Source organism: Sciurus carolinensis, chromosome X (genome assembly GCF_902686445.1).
Source record: "Sciurus carolinensis chromosome X, mSciCar1.2, whole genome shotgun sequence".
Classification (NCBI taxonomy): domain Eukaryota; kingdom Metazoa; phylum Chordata; class Mammalia; order Rodentia; family Sciuridae; genus Sciurus; species Sciurus carolinensis.
This window is the reverse complement of record NC_062232.1, coordinates 112,449,623-112,466,279: the sequence shown is the minus strand read 5'-3', so window position 1 is coordinate 112,466,279 and position 16,657 is coordinate 112,449,623. Positions and strand designations below refer to the sequence as shown.

At 37.4% G+C, this 16,657-nt stretch overlaps 1 protein-coding gene across 1 annotated transcript in view; it reads left to right on the top strand.

Moving 5' to 3' along the window:
- The window catches only part of Gpc3 (glypican 3), a 415,144-nt gene that overhangs the window by 355,569 nt on the left and 42,918 nt on the right, over window positions 1-16,657 (top strand). The window contains exon 7 of the mRNA XM_047535930.1: window positions 5,363-5,522. Coding sequence (XP_047391886.1) covers window positions 5,363-5,522 — 160 coding nt within the window. The remainder of the gene's footprint in view (window positions 1-5,362; window positions 5,523-16,657) is intronic.

Here is a 16,657-nt window from a genome sequence, read left to right as displayed (position 1 = left end):
CAATTCTGTGAGGCAGAAGTCGTTTCTCTCATTTTACAGTTGAGGACACTGAGCTTTAGAAAAAGTAAGCAGTTTCTCTGAAAACACAAATTCAATTAAGTGGAAAACCAGGATTTTTTTATGTTTTTATTAGTGCTCTATTAATTATACATAAACCAGAATTCTAACCCAAGTCTCTCTGATTCCAGAATCCTAGTTCAACTATATAAAAATAAGCAAATTTTAAAAGCATACACACACATTATGTATTAGAATTTGGAGTTGGGTTTTCCCTCTTTATTTCTGTTTCCTTCCAATTTTCTATATTATATGTTGTATTGGTCAGCTTTCTGTCACTGTGACAAAACACCTGAGGTAATTGACTTATAAAGAGGAAGGATTTATTTTGGTTCATGGTTTTAGAGGTTTCTGTTCATGTTTAGTTTTGGGTCCATGGAAAGGCAGAACATCATGGTGGGGAGCAGAGAGTAAGGGGCCAGAGTCCCAGTACCACCTTCAAGGGCACATTGTCAGTACCTAACTCCCTTTTGTGATTTTCCACCTCCTAAATATACCACCACTTCCAACAGGGCCATCTGCTTGGGACCAAGCTTTCAACACACAAGCCTTTGGGGGAACATGTAAGATCCAAAGCAAAACATATATTTGAAATATTAGATTCTAAAATAAACATTGATTGCATGTTTGGGCAACTATGATCATTTCAATGACTAAAACAGAGCTCCACAGATGGTAGTGACTTCAGAAAAACACTGGATTTTGAAGGGCCTTGTATACTCCTGCTACATGCAAAGCGATGCATAGCAGATATGTCAGGTCTAGAGAATGGCTGTGGGGAGAACAGAGTGAAATAATCAGACTTGTGTTTTAATAAGATACTTGACATTGATAATCATTATTCTGAGCCTTGGCTTTTAAAAAGCTAACAGGATACTGTCCTTTGAAAAAGGCAAACAGTTAATCAAAACCATTAGGCCCCTTAAGTTACCTGTTTTTGTGTGCAAAACCCTCATAATTTTCTTTTTATAAAGTGAGAGTTCAGTCTGAAAGACATTGTAAAGAGAGAGAGGGAACAAAAAGGTTAATATTGTAAATTCTAATTAGCTGATCTGATTTCTGGGCCAAATTCCAGGCTGCACTAAATCTTAAGTCCTTACTGTCAATTCCTCCTCTCTGACCCATTACCTTTCTTTCAACACTGTGGAGCATCAGTCTCTTTAAGATTTTTGCATTAACAATAGCTTTTTAGATTTGGATTTGTTTTGTTCATGTGTGAGGGTTAGACTCATCAGCAGCTGTCTGTGTAAAATGGTTTAAAAGTATATTATAATCCTTCTTCAATTCTGGAGTTGTCTCCAAAGTGGGAGTAATTTAAGACCTAAAGAAGTAACCTCACTGGCAAAGTTTTAAAGGTTTTTTTTTTTCTTTTTTATTGCACTTTGTTTTAAACTGAGCTACCAGAGAATACTGGGATCATTGTACCCAAGGTTGGAAAATGGCCTCTCAAAGATTAGCTACAGGTCTTAGCCAGGGTCGTCCAAAAGGGTTTAGCTATTCATTCACAAGTTCTTCTATAATTAATCTGGGCTTTAGCTTTCTCTCTTTTTTTTTCATGAGATTGTGAAAGTAGCTTTTAAAGAATTTAAGATACCATGCCAGTTCATCTTGCCTCACTTCAGTAGTACAGATTTCTTGAGTGCCTACTATGTACCAGACACTACCTCAGATGCTATGAGATTAAAAAATACAGATGATGCAATTCCTAGGCAGCTCACAGTCTGTTGGTAGAGAAGATGTATGTACAAATAAGTAAGACCAGTTTGCATACAGAAAGTGGCACTTAGGTGGTAGAGATGAAAAGAGAAGTGGTAGGATAAAATGAGGGAGAATTGTAATGCTCATCTGCCAGGAAGACTTCTTTAAGGACATGACATTTAAGGACATGACACTTGAACTTGGCTTGAAAGGATGAAAGGCTTTCAATAGACAGAAATGAAAAATAGCTCATAGTATGTTCTCAGGTAATGTTCACGGGATGTAGGAATGCAAGGCTCAAATGTGAGATGTGCTTGAGAAATAGCAAGGTCACTAAACTCTACCAAACCACAAATTCCCCTTCTGTATTCAAGTAGTCCATGTCATACTCAAAGGATGCATTCTTGAAAATTAACATAAAATGCTCATGTCAAAAGCAATTTTCCCAAAAGAAGTAATAATGAGGGAGGAGATGGGGAATTTTTAAAAACTGAAGTCATGTTATACCTAGACTTACAGTTCTCAAATTAGGGTTTATGAACCCTGGGAGCCGATGAAACCCAAGAATCCAGCAGGTCAAAACTACCCACACAACAATACTAAAAATGTCATTTGTCTATTTTACTGGGTTGATATTTGTACCAGTGGTCCAATAGTAAAGACAAGTTCAACTGTTGACACCACTATATGAGTCAAGGCAGTCCCATCAATATGTACTACTAAGTCATTACAATCTGTACTTGTGTACACTTGCAGAAAAATAAAAGGCAGTCTCACTTAAGGACATCATTAGAAAAGCTGTAAAGAAAAGTTATTAACCTTATCAAACCTTAATCCTTGAGGATTAAGGACAATTTTTAATGGCCTGTGTTATTAAATGGGAAGTACGCTTAAAGCATTTAGGCTGCAAACTGTGTTTCATTGTACATCTCAAGAAAAAGCACTTGCAAGATTATTTGACCTGTTAGCCAAACTAGCCTCTTTTTTCATTTTTCTTGATAGAATGACTGACAAATTATTGTTATACAAACTTGAGTATTTGCATTTTCTTAGGAAGGAACAAAGACAGCCTGTCAACCCAAGGAAAATAACTGGTAGTATGTATTGCCAATGATAAAATTCCAGCTTTCAAGGGAAAACTAAAATTTTTGAAAACTTTTATCTGCCACCATTATCTCTGGAGCATCCCACTACCTAAAGACTTTTCTGATGAGATCAAAGTTGATATTAATGAATAGGACTTTTTCATATCACATAATGAATGGTGTCAGCATTTGTAGAAACTGCCTAGCTCAGCGAGCCAATATTTTCCAGATGAACCATGTGTGATGGTACAAAATGAGTAAAAGGCTCGTTCCAAGTTCAAAACATACCAATGAATTTTAATGTAACAAGACATGAAACATTCATTTATATGGTTTCACATTCCACATTGTGACTACTTGTTGAACTTTTTGTGTGTGTGTGAGAGAGAGAGAGAGACCCACAATTATCTGAAAGGACCCCTACCTATTTGTAGGAAGATGAATTTTCTGGAATATTTCATTCAGAACAACACATTGCAACAGATAAAATGGAGAAGCAGCTCTAATAATGTAGCTCTCTTATATTAAGTAAGACATTAAAGCGATCAGCAAAAATGTGAATTCCACTCTTCTTAATAGTTGTTTTATGACTGGCAAAATATGTTTTTCATTTTTAATACATCATGGGTTTATTGTTATGTTTAAATGAGGAACCAAATAATTTAAACATTTCTCAGTTATAATTTGTAAGACAGTAATTTTTAAAACTTTTTTCATTTTTACAGACTGCATTTTGATTCATTATACACAAATGGGGTACATCTTTTCATTTCTATTGGGTAAATTTTGATAGATAAAACTTGTATAAAAATTCCCTGGGTTTCTCCATAAAATTGTAAAGAATTCTTCAGAGGTTTAGTGTGTGGCTTGGTGGTAGAGTATGTACTTAGCATGCATGAGGCCCTGGGTTCCATCTCCAGCACAAAAACTAAGCTCAAATAAAATAAAGGAGTCCTGAGATCAAAAGGAGGGGGAATTGGGGAAGAATAGAAGTTCATTGGATTAGACAAAGGGGAATGAAGGGAAGGGAGGGGGATGAGAATAGGAAAGACAGTAGAATGAATTGGACAGAACTTTCCTATGCTCATATATGAATACATGACCAGTGTAACTCCACATCACATACAACCATAAGAATGGGAAGTTATACCCATGTGTGTATATGTCAAAATATACTCTACTGTCATGGATAACAATAAGAGCAAAAAAGAAGTCCTATGAATCACTAGTCTAGCTTATCTTAGCCCATATTGATATACTAAAAGTTTAGACATTTAGGATGAGGGGTAGAGAAGGTTGGAAGGTGACAGTAGAAAAGCATTAGAGTGACAGGATAGAGATGGTGCTGAGGGGAAATAGTAGGTGGATTGGCTTCTCCAATGCCATTGGAGCTTTTTGGTCAGGAAGGAATTCTTTTGGACTTTTCTTCCTTTAACTAAAAAAGGAATCACCTGCAGAGTCACATTTCTTTATGATAGGTAGCTTTTTCTGAGTAGGTCTTGGTATAGCAGCTCAATCACAGGTGGAAAACATAAAAGTATACTTCACAGTGACAATAAACACAGAGAAAATGGAAACCACAGACACCAAGGCATGCCTGTGTAGGCAGCATTTTTCTTTCTTTGCTACTCTTCCACAATCACAAGAAACTCAGTTTCTGTATATCAAGCCCCTTTTGTTGACTATCATTTTAAAAATAAGGGATAGGACTGAGATTTGGGACTAGAAATGGGTGATGGGGCAGAAGCTGGAGCAGGAGTAGAGGATATTAAAATGAAACCATATAGAAAGATGATGGGGAAAATGGGATCTGACAGCTGCCCTCAGGGACCATTTATGCTGCAGACTGGATCTAGGCCAGTTGAAAGACATTGGGGAAGTGAGTGTCCCATAAAATGAAGAAGTCATTGTCCATATGACTGAAGAGCCAGATACTGAAGAGCAAGCTATATATGCCACTTAGTAAGCATAGTATGTACAATAAAGTGAAATTATTTTAAAGTGGCTTCCTGAAATCATGGGAGAGGGAAATATTTCAGTTTTCTAGTGATCTAGAAGGGCACTGCTAGTCTCTTCATTTGGTGAGAAGCATTTCTTGTTTTTATTTCATGAATGTACCTATGGTTCTGGGAGGTTTCATAGGAGTCTTTCTGACCTTAGTGTCCCCCTACCCTATCATGTCCCCCTACCCTATCATTGGTGTGTTCTACTATAGAGACTTTTAGGAACTTGGATATCATGGTATATAAAGGTCTAATGCAATATATACTCTGACTATTGCATGATTTAAGTGGAATTAAGGAGTAGAGAATCATATCAACTGTCGTGGAAAGGTTCATAAGTATGGCACTCTAAGGAGGATAAGCAGCTTATATTCTATAAATTATATTTTATATATTTAAATTTGAAAATGATTCTTAAACATTCATCCACATTTTAATGCCTCCTGTTAGTAACACACTTGTTCTAGACCTACCTGAGAAATATGAAGATCTGCTACATTTCTGGCTATTTCCTTTCAGCTCCTGAGAACCATGTCTGTGCCCAAGGGAAGAGTTCTGGATCAAAACCTGGATGAGGAAGGACTTGAAAGTGGAGACTGTGGGGACGATGAAGATGAGTGCATTGGAGGCTCTGGTGATGGAATGATGAAAGTGAAAAATCAACTCCGCTTCCTTGCAGGTAACCAATTTGTGCTAGCTCAGAGTTGCCCTAAAATGGTGGAGCTCACATATTAAAAATCAACTCAGTTGGGCCTAGTGGCACACACTTGTAATCCCAGCCACTCAGGAGGCTGGGGCAGGATGATGACCTGGGCAGCTTTGTAAAGGCCTGCATCAAAATACAAATTAAAAAGGACAGAAGATGTATTGTAGTGGTAGAGTGCTTGCCTAGCATGTGTGAGGCCCTGGGTTCCATCACCAATAGCAAAAAAAAAAAAAAAAAAAAAACACAATCAACAGACTACATTCTATTTTATATATTGTCTCTAAATTCCCTGCAACACACAATGCCATCGACTATTCTAGGAAAGACTATATTCTCAAAAAGTGAAGTTTTCAGGTAGCTTTTGTTTTCACCCATGGTCTCAGATAAGTTAAATAGGTAAATTCCTGTTTTTCATTATCTAAACTGAACTGACCTTATCTATTGGCTTCATTTCCCATTGGAGATTATCTTGGTTCTTCTCAGTTATAAAAAGAAATGCAACCTGGGAAGTCTTATGAAAACCAATGATGGGATAACTTTTGAAGAAAGAGCCATTTCCTGACTTTCTTGTCTATTTTGTTTTCTCATGCACTGTCCAACACATAGCCAATTGGCTATGACAACCTCACTACAAAAGTACATAAAAACAATACTAATACAAAAAATAACATAGGCCTGATGGATCAAGAAGGCAGAACAACAACAAAAAATTGCTTACATCTGAGTTATGGATTACAGCTTATAAAGTCCTTTCACAAAAATAGCTGTTCTTCCATTTTACAGGTAAATAATACTGGGGCTCAGAGAAGGAATGAGATTTCTCTAAATGGAGGAATTAGAAATCTAACTGGGTCCTTTTGATTTTAGCACCATATTCTTCATCTGCAGTGTACAGCCTTCTGCCTGGAGCCCTATTGTGCATGGTCTCTGACACACTACATGCCCCCTGTCCTCTTGCAGCCGCTTTCCTTCACTAGGTCTTCTTCCTAATCCTGCCCTGAAACTGGTTACCAGAAATCTCTTCTTAAGCCTCTGGCTTTTCCTCTCCAGATAGAATGAAGATCTTATGCATTCTCCCTATTTCAACTATTTTTTAAAAATGTTTTATTATTTGTTCTATTTAGTTATGCATTTTGATTCATTGTACACAAAGGGAGTGCAACTTTTCATTTCTCTAGTTGTACAAGATGTAGAGTCACACCCTTTGTGTAATCATACATGTATATAGGGTAATGATGTTTGTCTCACCCACCATTTTTCCTTCCCCCCACCCCCTCCCCTTCCTTTATTTCCCTGTATATAATCCAACATTCCTCCATTCTTTCCTTATCCCCCTGTCCCTCCATTATGTATCAGCATCCACTTATCAGAGAAAATATTTGGCCTTTGGTTTTGGGGGATTGGTGTATCACACTTAGCATGATATTCTCCAACTCCATCCATTTACCTGCAAATGCCATAATTTTATTCCTCTTTATTGCTGAGTAATATTCCATTGTGTATATATACTACAATTTCTTTATTCATTCATCTGTTGAAGGACATTACAATATTGTGAATTGAGCTGCTATAAACATTGATGTGGCTGTGTCACTATAGTATGCTGATTTTAAGTCCTTTGGGTATAGGCTAAGAACTAGGATAGCTGGGTCAAATGGTGATTCCATTCCAAGTTTTCTAAGGAATCTCCATACTGCTTTCCAGAGTGGCTGCACTAATTTGCAACCCCACCAGCAATGTATGAGTGTACCGTTTTCCCCACATCCTCGCCAACACCTATTGTTGCTTGTATTCTTGAAAATAGCCATTCTAATTGGAGTCAGATGAAATCTTAGGGTAGATTTGATTTGCATTTCTCTAATTACTAGAAATGTGGAACAATTTCCATATATCTGTTGATTACTTGTAGATCTTCTTCTGTGGAGTGTCTACTCATTTCCTTAGCCCATTTATTGACTGGATTATTTGTATTTTTGGTGTTAAGTTTTTTGAGTTCTTCATAGATTCTGGAGATTAGTGCTCTATCTGAAGTGTATGTGGTAAAGATTTTCTCCCACTCTGTAGGCTCTCTCTTCACATTGCTGATAGTTTCTTTAGCTGAGAAAAAGCTTTTTAGTTTGAATCTATCCCAATTATTGATTTCTGCTTTTATTTCTTGTGCCTTGGGAGTCATGTTATGGAAGTCTGGTCCTAAGCCAACATGATGAAGATTTGGACCTACATTTTCTTCTCTTTGGTGCAGGGTCTCTGGTCTAATTCCTAGGTCCTTGATCCATTTTGAGTTGAGTTTTGTGCAGGATGAGAGATAGGGATTTAGTTTCATTTTGCTGCATATGGATTTCCATTTTTCCCAGCACAATTTGTCAAAGAGGCTCTTTTCTCCGTTCTATGTTTTTTCTCACCTTTGTCTAGTATGAGATAATTGTATTTATGTGGGTTTTTCTCTGTGTCTTCTATTTTGTACCCCTGATCTACCTGTCTATTTTGGTACCAATACCATGCCGTTTTTGTTACTATTGCTTTGTAGTATAGTTGAAGGTCTGGTATTGCAATACCCCCTGCTTCACTCATCCTGCTAAGGATTGCTTTAGCTATTTTGGGTCTCTTATTTTTCCAAATGAATTTCATGATTGCTTGCTCTCTTTCTATGAGGTACATCATTGGGATTTTAATTGGAATTGCATTGAATCTGTATAGCACTTTTGGTAGTATGACCATTTCGACAATATTAATTCTGCCTACCCAAGAACATGGGAGCTCTTTCCATCTTCTAAGGTTTTCTTTAATTTCTTTTGTTAATTTTCTGTAGTTTTCATTATAGAGGTCTTTCACCTCTTTTGTTAGATTCCCAAGTATTTTTTCTTTTGAGGCTATTGTGAATGGAGTAGTTTTCCTAATTTCTCTTTCAGAGGATTCATCACTTATGAATAGAAATGCATTAGATTTATGAGTGTTGATTTTATATCCTGCTACTTTGCTGAATTCATTTATTAGTTCTAGAAGTTTTCTGGGAGAATATTTTGGATTCTCTAAATATAGAATCATGTCATTGGCAAATAGTGATAGTTAGAGTTCTTCTTTTCCTATTTGTATCCCTTTAATTTCTTTGGTCTGTTTAATTGCTCAGGCTAGAGTTTCAAGGATGATGTTGAATAGAAGTGGTGAAAGAAAGCATCCCTGTCTTGTTCTAGTTATTAGAGGGAATGCTTTCAGGTTTTGCTCATTTAGAATGATGTTGGCCTTGGGCTTAGCATAGATAGCCTTTACGATGTTGAGGTGTGTTCCTACAATCCCTATTTTTTCTAATGTTTTGAGCATGAAGGGGTGCTGTATTTCATGAAATGCTTTTTCTGCATCTGTTCAAATGATCACATAATTCTTAACTTTAAGTCTATTGATGTGATGAATTACATTTATTGATTTCTGGATGTTGAACCAACCTTGAATCTCTGGGATAAACCCACTTGATCATGGTACACTATCTTTTTAATATGTTTTTGTATGCGATTTGCCAGAATTGTGTTAAGAATTTTTACATCTATGTTCATCAGGGATATGGGTCTAAAGTTTTCTTTCCTTGGGTGTGTCTTTGCCTGGTTTTGGTATCAGGGTGATACTAGCTTCATAGAAAGAGTTTGGAAGGGTTCCCTCCTTTTCTATTTCATGGAATACTTTGAGGAGTATTGGTAATAGTTCCTCTTTGAAGGTTTTGTAGAACTCAGCTGAGAATCCATCTGGTCCTAGGCTTTTCTTGGTTGGTAGACTTTTGATGGCTTCTTCTATTTTATTGGTTGAAATTGATCTGCTTAAATTGTATATGTCCTCCTGATTCAGTTTGGGTAGATCATATGTCTCTAGAAACCTGTTGATGTCTTCAAGATTTTCTATTTTATTGGAGTATAGATTTTCAAAATAGCTGCTTATTATGTTTTGCATTTCAATAGTGTCTGTCATGATATTGCCCTTTTCATCAGAAATTTTAGTAATTTGAGTTTTATCTCTCCTTCTCTTCATTAGTGTGATTTATCAATTTTGTTTATTTTCTCAAAGAATCAACTTTTTGTTTTGTCAATTTTTTTAATTGTTCCTGTTGTTTCAATTTCATTGATTTCAGCTCTGATTTTAATTACTTCCTGTCTTCTACTACTTTTGGGGCCGATCTGTTCTTTTTCTAGGGCTTTGAGATGTAATGTCAGATCATTTTTTGTTGACTTTTTATTATTTTATTGAATTAGCTCAATATTCTTATAATTTTAAGTTATTTTTATTGGGGTAAAAAAACAATTAACAAGAAATCTATCCTCTGAACAATTTCTTTTGGTACTGGGATTGAACTCAGAGTCACTTTACCACTCAGCCACGTCCCCAGTCCTTTTTTTATTTTTGTTTTGAGACAGGGTCTCTCTAAATTGCTTAGGGCCTTGCTAAGTTACTGAGGCTGGCTTTGAACTTGTGATCCTCCTATCTCAGCCCCCCAAGTCACTGGAATTACAGGCATGTGCCACTGAACTGGGCCCCTCTTCACAGATTTTTAAGTGTACATTACAATATTGTTAATTATATCCATATTTTTCTACAACAGGTTTCTAGAACTTTTTCATCTCACATGATTAAAGCTCTATGCCCAATGGACATCACTAACTCTTATCTTCCAGCCCCTGTCAACTATAATTTTAATTTCATTTTCTATGAGTTTGATGACTTTAGATAACTCATATAAAGTGGAATCATGCTGTATTTAGTTTTCAGTTTTTTTTTTTCCTGCTGCTGGGGATTGAACCCAGGACTTTGTGCATTCAAGGCAAGCTCTCTACCTACTGAGTGATAGCCCCAGCCCCCTGTTTTTCAGTTATTGGCTTATTTCACTTAGTATGCTGCCTACAACTTTCTTCATGTGTAGCATATGGCAGGATTTTCTTCATTTTTTAAGACCTGGTATTATTCTATTGTATGTATATACCATAATTTCATCCATTTATCTATCAGCAGATATTTAGTGAAAAATGCTAAACCTTCCACTCCTTGGCTGTTTTGGATAATGCTACAATGAACAATCTTTAACTATTATACTACTATGGAGATAACATATAAAATCATTACCTCCAGTCTCAGCTGCTCTCCTAAGCTACCATCCCACACGTGCAGCTGCTTACTAATCATTTCTATCTCTCTTCACCACCATCATCCCCAACTGGGTGTGTCGTAAGTCAAATTTATCAACTGACCATCTCAAACTGGCTCTCCCTTGATGTCCTTGTTTTTCTAATGCTACCATCATTCTCCCAGTCATTGGGGCTTTAACTAAAAAAATTAACTAAAAAAAATTTTGATTATTTCTTCTCCCTTACTTCTCATATGCAAGTGGGTCCCAAATCCCTGTTGACTCTTTCTTTGTCATTTTTTCCTGCTTCTATTACTGCTTCCCTTCTGTTCCCTCCTGTATATGCTATTGCAATTACATCCTGAGTGGTCTCTAGGCTTCCAGAGTAAGGCAGGAGTATTTGAGAGCCTTAGGCTAGCAGATTAGAGAACAAAGAATCAGGGACCCAGGCAAAAGATTCCATCAATTCATCATGCACAGATGCCAGGTTAATCTTTGTAAAGCATCTCATACCTCTCCCTAGCTCGGCTGCCTTCATCCTGTCCCCTTTGCATTGAGGATAAAGCTCAGATCTTTAGAAGAGTTCTGAGAGAGCCTTCTGCTCTAGCCTAAACTATGCTTCTGACTTTATTTCCTATTTTTAACCCCACAGGAGCCTCCCACTTCAGTAAAAATATCTGTATTTGTGGTCAATGAACCCCATAAAAAATACTATTCTGGTTTCTATCTTCATACCATAGCCCATGTTTATTTCTGTATAGATATGCTTCCTTTCTTACTTCTTAAATCATATCTGCCCCTCAAAGTGCAATTCAAGCATGATGCAGAAAAAGGAAAATGGTTTTTAGAGTAGAGCAAACCTGACTCTACGACTTATGAGTTGGCATTACCAGAGACAAGGTCTCCATTTCCTCCTCCATCAAATGGGAATCATAACCCCAATTTGATAGTACTCTTGTAAGATTAAATCAAGGGGGAAATTTTATAAAGCATCTATTCTAGTATCTAGCATACTACATACCCCATAATTGTTAGCTCCCCCCTGTGAAATTTTTTACAACCAACTAAGTCCATAGTTATCACTGTCCTCTGAATTACTAAAACAAATCCTGCCACTGCTTTAAGAAATGGTCTGCAGTGTCTCTGGGGTTCCATGGGACATAAAATGAGCAGCCAGATCCTAACTTCCTATTAGAAGAATGTTAAATAAACATGAAAGTAAAAATAATAAAAACTAATGTTTATTGGTCACTTACTACATTGCAAACAGTGTGCCAGAATTGTATATGCACTGTCTCATGTCACATTATCTCTTATTTCACAGCACAACTCTGAGCTGCAGTTATTCTTCTCACTTTACAAATGAGAATACTGATACTGGACATGGTAGAGTGACTCACCTAAGGTCATGTAGTCACTAAAATCATAGTCAGGATTCAGAGCCAGGCAGTCAGGTTTCAGAGGCTACTCCTCGATTGAGTCTCCTCTGAATCTTATTTTTCTCTGCTTATCAATATAGTCATAAAATGTCAGTTTTGTACTTTGGTGCAGGTTTAGCATTTTCAATCTCAAAATCTGAAATCCAAAGTACACTGAAATCCAAAACTTTTTGAGTGCTGACATGATGCTCAAAAACTTCTGGATTTTATTTCTTTTTTTTCCCCACATTATTAATTGCACATTATAGTTGTACATAATGTTTGGATTTGTTGTTGCATATTCATACATGCACACAATATAACAATATAATTTGACCAATATCACTCCCCAGCATTTTAGATTTTGGATTTTTGGATTAGGGATGCTAAACTGGTAAGGTCATACAGATATTCCAAAATCCCAAAAAACTCCAAAATCTGAAACACTTCTGATCCCAATCACTTTTGTAAGGGGTGCTCAACCTATACCTGGAAAAACTTATGTCATCTAAAGGTTGCCCAGGTGATTCACCAAAATGCTAACTAGTCCCAGCACTGATGCCTAGGACTCATCACTGTTCATACTTCTCCAGAAAAGTCCCTGCTTATTCCTATCATGATTTCCTGCCTGAGTCACATCTCTATTCATTTCAAAATACTACTCCACAACTTCATTGTGATTTAACATTTTTAAACAGTGTTTGGTGGGGGACCTTGCAGGGACTTTTCAAGATCTATATGGATTACATCTTTGGTTTCCCTTTCTCCATGTGCACAACTGATCCTCTCAATGAATTCTAGTCAATTTGTTAGGCATGATTAACCCTAAGTACTTTTCAATCTGTAAAACACTATACAAGAGGTAGTTAATTTAGTTTGTAGGGAAAATTATGCTTTTACTCCAATACATTACACTTGCCTAACATGATCAGTGATCCTACTAGCCTGAAGTTCCTTGGGTCCCCTTTGAAGTGCTTCTCATGGAGAAGAGTCTCATTGCCAATCTGCCAGGCGTATGGCACAACAGCTACTTGGAATGACAGGATATACACTTTGGTCAGCTGTTGCATAATTTTACCCAGAATCTGGGTAGATGCCATCTGGTCCTGGTGATTCATCAACATCCATTTATTTAGTCAACTTGACTTGGAACATCATGTGCATTTACCCCCATTTCATTTAGTACTCCAAATTGCCTCCTCCAAAAGACAATTTGTGAATAAAGAGCATGGCTCAGAGTATGTTCAGATTCTCTTATATCTCCCTTTGGCCACTCGACAGGCTTTTTGCACCATGATCAGCAAATGATCCTATTGATTGACTTCCCTGGCTCATTTCTTACATTTTTTGATGCACTTTATGAAGTACAGGACACCTTGGTTCTATTCTTGGCTTTGGTTCTAACTCCAATGTGTCATAAGGAAAGCTCCTTCTACTTTTTAGAAGTTAGTTTCTCCATTTGTAAAATAAAGGGAATGCACAGACAACACTTGTAGGCTATTCAAGTGCCAGCAGTCTAAGATTTTGTTCATTTGTTTGACTTTGGTCTCTGGCAAGGTACTTATCAGAGTCTTTGGGGGATATCTTTTGTATTTTCATCTAATCATGCAGTTTACTTGTTCCCTTCTCCTAAGCTCTATTTCCACTTAGGAAAGGCCTCATTTTACCTATTCTAACCCTCCTGACTTTTCCAATCTGGCAAACCAGGCTTCTTACAAAGGGTTGCCCACACCTCAGAATATTGGGGTAATATTCACTTTTAAAACTCTTCATCCCAAAGTCATTTTTCCATGATTGTTATTTCTAAGTTGAAAAGAGAATTTTTAGGGGCTTCTCCTATCTGTTGAATTTAATTGTTGATGATATCTTACGCAGAGTTATATCTTCACCAATATCTTTCATTTCTCAGAACCAAGGGTAATATATGTTTCCATTTGATGGGTGTCCTACTCCATTTGTGATGCTATAAAAATACCTTAAGCTGAGTAATTTACAAATAGTCAAAATTAATTTCTCAAAGTCCTGGTAGCTGGGAAGTTGAAGATCATGGTGCCAGCATTTGGCATCTGATAAACGCCTTCTTGATGCCATCTCAAGTGATGGCGGTGAGCAGATGCTGTATGCTTATGTGGCAGAAGGCAGAAGGGCAAACTGGACAGATGCTGTGTTCTCCCCCAGCAAAAGAAATAGGAGGACAAAAATGGGCCTACCTAGTACTCTTTAGGCCTTTTATAAAGAAAGGACCAATCAACTCCTTACCCAACCCCCTTAAAGACTGTAGCACTGGGGATTCAATTTTAGCAGAAATGAAGAAGACAACTAGCATTCATTCAAACCATAGCAGTGGGTTACTTAATCTCTCTTAGCCTGCTTTCTCATCTTAAAAAAAATTGAGACAATAGTGTTTCCTATTGTGGATTTTAAATAAAATAATCCACACAAATCATCTGTTGCAGTACCTGGCACCTAGTTAGTACTCACAAAATTGTATCTACTATTACTGGTCTATTGTTGCAGCCACTAATAACTCATGGAAGCTCAAGGAGCCTATGGATGTTTTGGGTGTTCTTTTAAAATCCATGAAAGGCAAATAAAACTGGGCAACCAACATTCAGCAATATCTCCTTACCTTTGGTTACTCCAACTGGGGTCCATAGACCAGCAGCATTTGTATTGTTTGGGAGCTTGTTAAAAATGCAGAATCTCAGGTCCTGCCTCAAGATCTACAGAAGTTCATGTTAACAAGATCCTTAGGTGATTTATTTATAGCCTTGCCAACTTCTAATTGAATACTTGTGACATTTCAGCTTAATGGCCACTAAGCTGCCCAGTAGTGAGCTCAATATTCTAGGAAATTTAAAAGGACTGCAAGACTCAGTCATCTACATGATTGATTAGGACATTTTAGTTATATTTACTAGCAGTGGGACCTTGAGCAAGTTATTCAGCTGCTCTGAGCCTCAGTTTATTCAGCTGTAGAATGGGTATAATTGCCCTTATTTTTCACATTTCAATAAGTTATTTTGAAAATCAAATGTGATAATGAGTGTGAAAGTAGTTTTTACTCGCTAGGTTCTACAAATATTTAAAACAACCCAGATTACTATTATTCCAAAATCTCTGGTAGTTCTTTAGCTTTCTCAGCATCCCTAGTTCATGTGTTTTCTACAGAGATTGAATTGGGCCTGTGAGTTTGAATACTCATATATAGACAGGCTCCCCTCCTGAAATGGATCTTCATCCACAATGAACCTGGCATAAGAAGCTGACTATTTTTCTTTTTTTGCTAGCCTGACTGCAGCAGTGTTCTTAGTTATGACTTTCTCAGCGCTCTTATTGTAAGCTGTTTAGGAAGCTGGCTACTCCCAGTGCTCTGGCTGGGACCAATCCCTGAGATGCTCTGGCCAAGATGTGATGATCAGCATCCTGAGTGTCTGCCTCCTCTCACCAAGTCCCCACTCTTACCTGCACAGAAGCACGCACACACACACACACACACACACACACACTTGTTGGAAATACAATTGGAACATACAAAGCAACTTCTAGCAAGAAACATCAGTCACAGAGACATCTGCATTCCCATTCCCCCAACTTTGTCTTCCTTAACCCTTTTCTTGCTCTAGCTTACTCTACTCTGTGCATATAGCCAGAACATTCTGGTGAACTTAATGTCTTTATAACTGTACAGTTGAGAAAAAAAAATAATCTTGTCTCAAGCTGACCAAAAACAGGGTAGGGTGACATGGATACTGCATGAGCCTATTTGAATGGGGAAAGTAGAAATGGACTGCAGACAATAGAAACATTCCCTGTCGCCACATGGCAGTAAAATGGGCTTGAGCTAGTTGGTGGGGAGCTGGAGAGTAGAGCTCATTTTGGGGCTTAAACCAATAGCAAAGGGCTTAAACCAAAATCAAAACTAATTGACTATTTTTGTCCATGGTAAACAAATCCTTCTTGTGGAAATGCTAGTCCTGGAAAAACTTTCAGTGTCTCAGGTGTCAGTGTAGGGATGACAAAGAGAAACCCTGCTACTTGTTCTTGAGCCGAGGTTCAAAGTGAAGGTGAATTTCAGGTCTAGACTGGTCCCTTTTGCCAGTCTTTTCTGTCATCTCCAAGTACTATGGGGGAGAGCAGAAGCCTGCCCCTTGCACATCACTTCTTTGTATCAGTACTGTGGAGGAAGCCATTAAAGTCATGTGGGTCCCATGACTTTCTGTACTAGATATTCCCTCTCTATAGTTACTTTACAATCTAAAGGCGAAATAACAATAACTTCAAAGAAAGAGAAATTAGGAATTTTTTTGTACCAAGAATTGAACCCAGGGGCACTTAACCACTTCTTAGTTTTCTATTTTGAGACAGGGTCTTGCCAAGTCCTTAGGGCCTTGCTGAACTGCTGGGACTAGCTTTGAACTTCTGAACCTCCTGCCTCAGGCTCCCAAGTTATTGGGATTACAGACTTGCACCCTCAAGCCTAGCAGGAAATATTTTTAAAGCTGGTCTTTTTTCTTTTTTCTTTATTTTTTAAAAATGTTTATACCAGATTAAGTATAACCATATATCCCTACTGCTAACACTCCTGT